Source organism: Lactuca serriola, chromosome 2 (genome assembly GCF_051521515.1).
Source record: "Lactuca serriola cultivar US96UC23 chromosome 2, Lser_US96UC23_V15, whole genome shotgun sequence".
Taxonomy (NCBI): Eukaryota; Viridiplantae; Streptophyta; class Magnoliopsida; order Asterales; family Asteraceae; genus Lactuca; species Lactuca serriola.
Genome location: NC_136409.1, coordinates 113940314 through 113947893, shown reverse-complemented (window position 1 = coordinate 113947893; position 7580 = coordinate 113940314). Strand labels below are relative to the sequence as shown.

General features: G+C 33.8%; 1 protein-coding gene across 2 annotated transcripts; it reads left to right on the top strand.

The window, feature by feature from the left end:
• Positions 1–4536: 4536 nt before the first annotated feature.
• Positions 4537–6261, top strand: LOC145086644 (RPM1-interacting protein 4-like). 2 transcript variants are annotated; one of them, XM_079024464.1, is made up of 4 exons: positions 4537–4867; positions 5219–5707; positions 5788–5976; positions 6065–6261. In XM_079024464.1, the coding sequence occupies exons 1-4, from the start codon at positions 4862–4864 to the stop codon at positions 6095–6097; spliced, it is 717 nt and encodes a 238-aa protein (XP_078880590.1). In that variant the 5' UTR covers positions 4537–4861; the 3' UTR covers positions 6098–6261. The 2 variants fall into 2 exon arrangements, with proteins under 2 accessions (XP_078880590.1, XP_078880589.1); XM_079024463.1 differs by having other exon boundaries at positions 4729–4867; positions 5216–5707.
• The last annotated feature ends 1319 nt before the right edge of the window (positions 6262–7580 follow it).

The window sequence follows — 7580 nt, the reverse complement described above, 5'->3', positions numbered from 1 at the left end:
GTGACTGGGATGCCGAGGATCACAAAGTGGGTGTGAATAACCATGCAAATCTGCATGGTGCCTTCATTGTTACAATCACTTATTCGATGTGCCGGTAAACCACACATGCTCCATCAAACTATGACAAACATTGAATCACCCTTTACCACCTTTGCATAGAACCAATTAGTGTGCCGATAAACCACACACGCTCCATTAACTTCTTAGCAAGGGTGCAAAGCGTAATTTCATGGGATTGCATCAATTTCACTTTTTCCTAAAGTAACTAGGATTGAGAATTTGAAAAAAATGTTTAGTTACTTTATATAGATTCATTATACTTATTAATGAGGAGAGGATTGCCCTATCCTACCCATTCGACTAATGAACCTCCACCAGTCAAGCAAGCGGTGGGTGTGAGTGTACACCCATTAAGCGTCATTTTATAGGCAGCAACCTTATACCCACCTTATAGACCGGCTTCGTGAATGAGGCCTACTAACGGTAAGACTAGCATTTTAATTATATATATATATATATATATATATATATATATATATATATATATAAAGCTTGTAATAATATAATAGTATAGGATCTATTTTAAACATTTCAAAATACTAGGGTTTTAATCTTCAATTTAAAATTTTCGAAATTTAATACCATTTAAATTAAAATTTTAAATATTAAAACTCTTGATTTAATAATTATCACAAATCAAACTATTAATTTAAATTATTAAATCATAAGGGACTATTAAATCTTAAAGGATAATTACCATCCTAATCCCTTTTATCCCTCTAAATTTTGAAAATAATGGGAGGGGATAATTCGAAATCTTTAATTACCATATTTAACTATCAAAAGATAATTACAAGATATGGGATTATCCAAATCCCTAAAAAATTAGGATCTTATCTTGGGGAAGGAGGCTAATCTCAAAATATAAGGGTTGGCAAACCCTAGATTTCGAAATCTTGGATTAATGGAAAGGATTCAAAAAACCTTTTCACAATTTTCGCAGATTAGGGTTAGGAAACCCTAATCTCGAAATTTCTTGCCTCCTAGGGTTTATTGGCTATAAAACCTAATTTGTCAAGTTCATACAATTGAATAATACTAATTGAAAACAAGTTAACCAAAGGCTCTGATACCACTGATGGGTTTTATACAAACAATCCTATGTGTGCATGCAACCCTAGATTTGGATCTATGTTTTCACTATTAGATAGACAACATTATGAACACATGAATAAATCCCTAATGTAGCTTGCTATTTTCGAAATTCATATATAAGGTTAGATCACATACCTCTTGTTGTTATATTGCAATAACAACTTAAGTCTTCAAACCCTTAGTCTTGAAAGCAAGCACCACAAGTGTAGTGCCTCTAATGGCTCACAAACACCACAAGCAATTGGAGAGGTTATAGAGAGAGAAGGGATGAGGTAGAAATCGGCCTTGGGAGCTCTTAGAAGCAAGTGGATGATTTCTCAAGGCCTAGGGGTCTTTATATAGTGTTGAGATTAAGGTTTTAGTCCTTATCCTTATCTAGTTGCTTGCCTATCAAGTAACCATAAGATAAGCCTTAAGAACCCTTATCTATTATCCCTTTGGACGATTTCAAGGATATCCAAACCCTTGAATTCGTCCAACCCTAACAAAGGATAACCACTACCTTATTTTGCAACTATCACATAATTACAATTCAGCCCCTCTAGTTTAATTAATTACACTTGATCACAAAATTAATTCCTAATTAATTATTGACCAATATTAATTAAACAAATATGATTTCTCCTTTAATATATTATTCTTATAACATATTAATAAATCATACTAACCTCTTTCTCTATTTATTTCTCCAGTCAAGTTGCTTTGGTGAAGGTAACCCAAAAAGGACCATGCACAACCGGGTCAAGTACTTACCAAATATGGTTACGGGCTTAGACACTAATCCAACATCCCATTCCTACACTTGACTACATGTTGGAAAACTTTCATGGGCCAGTGGTGTTTTCGGAGATTGACTTGCAAAGTGAGTATCATCAGATTTGCATGCGAGAAGGTGATGAATGTAAGACAAACTTCAAGGCCAAACATGGGATATATGAATGGATTATGATGCCATTTGGTCTTACCAATGCGCCTAGTACTTTCATGCAATTGATGAACGAGGTATTGAAGTCTATTCTTAGGAGATTCGTGGTTTTATACCTTGATGATATCTTGGTATATAACAAAAGCAAAGAAGATCATATGGTGCATTTAAGAAAAGTGTTCAAGACTCTTATAACACAAAAAACTTTATGGGAAGAAGGAAAATGATCGTTCTTGGTGGAGAAAGTGATTTTCTTAGGATATGTCATTTCTAAAGATGACGTTTCAGTGGATTAATCCAAGATTGAGCCAATTAAGGCATGGCCTACTCCTACTATTATTTCGGAAGTTCGATCATTTCATGGTCTTGCTTCGTTTTATAGGAGGTTCATTTGCGAATTTGGCACCACTATGAGTCCGATAACTAGTTGTTTGAAGAAATGAGTTTTTTCATGGAGGGAGGACGCTCGGAAGGCCTTTGCAAATGTTAAGGAGTTATTATATGCTGCTCCGGTCTTAACTCTTCCTGATTTCACAACCATTCGAGGTAGAGTATGATGCGAGTGGAATTGGGAATTGGAGTTGTTCTCATTCAAGGTAAATGTCATATTGCTTATTTTCATAAAAACTTGGAGGTTCTCGATTAAATTATTATACGTATGACAAGGTGTTTTATGCAATTATTCGACCGTTGGATCATTGGAGTCATTTCTTATGTGCAAATCATTTTCCTTTGCACTCGGATCACGAATTGTTGAAGTAAATTAATGGTCAACAGAGGTTGAGTACACATGCAAGTGGGTGGAATTTTTGTAATATTTTCACTTTTCTTCTAGATATTAAGATAGAAAAAGCAACGTAGTGGATGCGAAAGTGCATAATGCGAAGAGTTACGTGTGCGAGATGTTTGCATGGTTCTCTATGTCGGTTAAGCTGGAAGGTTCTAGAAGCATGTTTGGTTTATTATAAATATATACAAAATGTAACTTAAGTTTTGTGTGTAGAGTTATTGTAGCTAAAAGTATTGTTTTTTATGCATATTGTACATGTAACTTCTTTTATCCCCTTCTTTATTATTATATATATACAAGGGAAGAGAAGATACTTACCGATTCATGGGTTTTACTAAGTTGAACCTCTATCTTGCGCCTCATTCACTTCATAAGTTGTTGTAAAGGTTTTGCTAACGTAAGCTTCTATCATACACCTCATTTTCTAGCATCATTTGTTTTGTTGGAGAATAAATTAATCCAAATTATAATTATGACGGCTGTATTCTTATTAATTATTCAAAAGCTATTTAACTTACAAAAATAACCTCTAAACTCTTATTAAGTTGATAAATCATCTAACAACTATTTTTTTTAACTTTTAGTGTTTTTGGACCCATTATCATGCACCATTTTTCCAACGCAACGCACAGGTTCACACACTATTTAAAAAATCATTTGAGAAAAGTTACTATATACTAACACAATTTTATTAACCATTTATAATGTACCTTTTCTATTTATCCTCTAAGTATGACAATGTGAAAAGTTGTGATATGCTATACTGCTTTAATCGATTCACATTTATAATACGCAAAAAAACACGTAAGAACCCGCAGCAATGCGCAAGCCCAAATACTAGTTTTAGCTATAAATAAGCCTTTGTAAGGCACTTTCCTTTTTATTCGATACTTTCCTTTTATTTTAAAGTTTTCTTTTTGTTATAGCTTGTAAGGCTATAAATAGCCTTTAGTAGAACCTTTTTTATTTATGTTTTTGTTGATTATCAAATAAAGAAATTCATCTTATTTTGAGTTGCTTACTCGTCATTTGTCAATTCCAGAACGTGCTTTTTAGTTTGATTCGAACATGTTTTTGTTGATTATCGAATAAGAAATGTCTTTTTTTTTTATTCTTTCAAGTTATTGTTTCCATTGCATTCTTAAAACCTAAAAATATCCCTCCTCCATATCCACATCATTAATCAAACATTTTTAGTCGGTTGCTCCAAGTCCTAACTCGTCAGTAATAAAAGTTATAATGTATGTTTATTTATAGTTTCTAAAGTCACATATAAACTTAAACACGGTGTACTCGGTTAAGTACTGGTTCCATTGGTTCCGATATCAGTTCCAAACACTAGAGAATCGTTGTAACCGGTTGCAGTTTTGGTTCAAATATTCTAAAAATCGTTGGTTAAAAAAAAATGTTTTTATAATAAAATGACCACTAATAAATATATAATATAATTCAAAAGCCATATCAAAAGAAGCAAATTATTTAATATCACATAGTGAAAATATGCGAAAGATAGGTTAGCCGTACTTATCAAGTAATGTGGGCAAAATAAGAAATCATTGATTTTTAATTTTTTATATCTCCTTTGTAAGATTTGATTATATAGATATATATTATTTAAAGCATTGCGAAAGGGTATTTAACTATTTATCCACAGAAACTGTCCATTATGGATTTATGGTAGTAACATCAGGAAGAAGGAATGGTGAAGCGAAAGGGATGGTAGTGGCCCTATGATTGTGACGGCAGTTTGACAGAATCGTCGGCGACCCCCTCAACTTCCAACGTCGTCTACAGTTTCGTCAACGATTGGTCGTCGTTGTCATACCAAATTACACGAATTAGATGACCGGTGGCGCCGGTTAACCAGTCATCCTCTCTCCCTTCACCTCTGCGGTGGGAGTTCACGCATTTGTGAACAATACATGGAGTTCATTGAAGCATAATGCATAAACATACAGGCGCTCCCTAATACGTCAAATCAAACACCAATCATGGCTGTAAGTTCAAATTTCTCTTATCTTATCCAATTTCATCTCCAATCCGTGAATCATTTCTAATCATCTATGTTTTTCGTTCCGCGTTTTCGCTAATTTAGGGTTTAGTTTAGCGAATTCAGTAATCGATTTTTGAAATTTATGATGTTTGTAACTTACAACATGTTCGTAATAACATTTATCATGATTGAATACTTGAATCGTTGCCATTTTGGCATTACTTAGAGGATTTGGATACTTTCATACTCCATTCTCAATTTCACATCCTTTTTTTTTTCGAATTGTGGTTACTTAATTGTCTGTTTATTGTGGTTGATTAGTTCTGAATTTCACATCCTTTTTCGAATTCAGCAGGTACCAAAGTTTGGGAACTGGGAAAACGAAGAAGATGTTCCTTACACTGCTTACTTCGAGAAAGCAAAGAAAGCTCGTAAAACGAAAGCACAATTTCCTGATCCTTCTTCGAACAACGAACTTCCATTTCAGGCTCCAGAAGAAGCTGACATCAAACATGGGGATTCAACAAAGTCTGAACCAGAGAGACGAAATACATCAAGAACAGAAGAGGAGAGTCGTGTAAGCCAGGAAGAAGTTAACATGAAGAAGTCGAGTGATTCTCTTCCAAACCCTAGACGGACTTCCAGACAGAGTGGTGGTGGTTCTGATCGGAGCTTTGATAACTCACCAATGCACTCACATACTCCGGCAAGATCTGGGAACAAAGGTAACACTGGTTCTTCTCCTATGTCGGAAAGAAAAGTTTCATCAGAAGCTATCCATGGTCCACCTTCTTCTACTCCTGGAAGATCCAAATTGAAGCAAGTTCCTCGTGGTGATGAAACTGTAAGTTAATTTAAACAATACATATGCTCTGCTTTAATCCTGATGAAAATTTCACAAAACACCATTGATGACGTTGGCAGGATGACGATGGCCCTGCAATTCCAAAATTTGGTGGGTGGGATGAGAAAGATCCTGCATCAGCTGAAGCGTACACTCACATATTCAACAAAGCACGAGAAGATAGGCACAATGGAGGAGGGAAGTCGCCAATGGTGTCAACTGATAATGTTGATTTTTATGGTCAAAATCAGCGTAGCGAGAATTCAAAGGTATGTTATGTAGATTGTTTTTGTTAATTACTAAATCTTAATCTTTGTTCATGGGTTGTTGTTGATGGTTTGTTGATTTATGGTTTAGGGTTGTGGGTGTTTTCCATGGAGCAAAAAATGATTTGTGAAATTGTGAAATGTGGATGAACAAACAATGGGAAAAGAATGGTATGAGGGTTTTGAAATAAATGATACTACAATTGTTTTACTCTTAGAAGATTTGTATTGTATAGACTTATAAGTGACAATATTATCGTTAAATGAATTGGCAGTTTCCTTTTTATATGTGATAAATGGTGACTTTTAAGATTGAAAAATGTTTTGATTCAAGAAAAATTGTTTTTGGTTCTTTGTACAAGATTGTTAAGCCTTTGCATCAACATTAAAATGGAGATGCACTTGGAATCCATCCATAGCCTTCTTTTATTTTACATGAATGTTTTTCTATGGGACTATTTAAAAGGTACTTTTAGGTAAATGATTTATTAATTTATAGTTGTGATAGAATTGAGTTTTTTTAAAATGTATTTGAATTAGTTTTTGTGGTTGGGAAAAATCATTAAGTTATTTTTTTAAAGTGTTTGATTTAACTTATATATTATATTTTTACAATCTAGAAAATCATAAGAAGTTTTGAAAAATTAGAAATCCTAACCTACTAAAATCTTATTTTTGAAAGCCTAGTGAAAGGTCATTCTTTTTGCCAAACACTTTTTTATTTATTAACTTTTGAAAAAAATCATAAATGATCCCTGTGGTTATCCAAAATCTGAAGTTTAGTCCTCTAGGTTTAAAAACCTCATAGATGGTCCCTGTGTTTTCAAAACTTTTGATGTTTGGTTATTTTTGATAATTCCGTTAAGTTTGTCTGTTAACTAAAGGGTATTTTCGTCATTTCACAACCATAGGGACCATTTATGATGTTTTCTTGTATTTTTTAAAAAAAGAAAAAATTAAACATAATTAAATATATAAAAGCTCTCTCTCTCTCTCTCTCTCTCTCTCTCTCTCTCTCTCTCTCTCTCTCTCTCTCTCTCTCTCTCTCTCTCTCTCTCTCTCTCTCTCGTATAAACACAAGCACCAAAATCTGCAACACCATAAATCTCCCCACTTTTGATGTATGGTTCAAGAATGAATATATGCTCCTTATTTCCAGCCTTTTTACTCTTACAAAAATGGATTAGTGTTGATTTACCCTAGAAAACAAAGACATTCGACCATTTATTACACAAGAAATACAATCTTTGTTTTAATTTTCAACATCTCTTTTTTCAGCTTATTGAAATCAATTACTTAGGGTTCTAGAAACATAATGAATATCCCAAAAACAAAACCTGATGATAATCCCAAAAACAAACCAAAAAAATCCCAAAAAATCAAATTGATGCCCTGTAAAGTAGGAAGAACAACGATCATCATCATCTGGTCCATCTGAATCGATGTCACCATGATGCCGATGTAGTTGCAGGTTTGAGGCAACAGTCTCCTATGGTGATGGCAGTTTGAGTTGCATGTTTCAGAACAAGAACAAAGGAAGGAGAGGTGGAGTATATGGTGTTTTTGCGCTTCAGAACATATTAGATGAAAGATGGGTTTTTCGATCT

What these genes read in the sequence shown, in the direction of transcription:
- LOC145086644 (XM_079024463.1), top strand. An exon ending in TTCCTCGTGGTGATGAAACT is followed by an intron (nt 5,708 to 5,787) that starts GTAAGTTAATTT and finishes TGACGTTGGCAG; the next exon opens with GATGACGATGGCCCTGCAAT. An exon ending in AGCGTAGCGAGAATTCAAAG is followed by an intron (nt 5,977 to 6,064) that starts GTATGTTATGTA and finishes TTTATGGTTTAG; the next exon opens with GGTTGTGGGTGTTTTCCATG.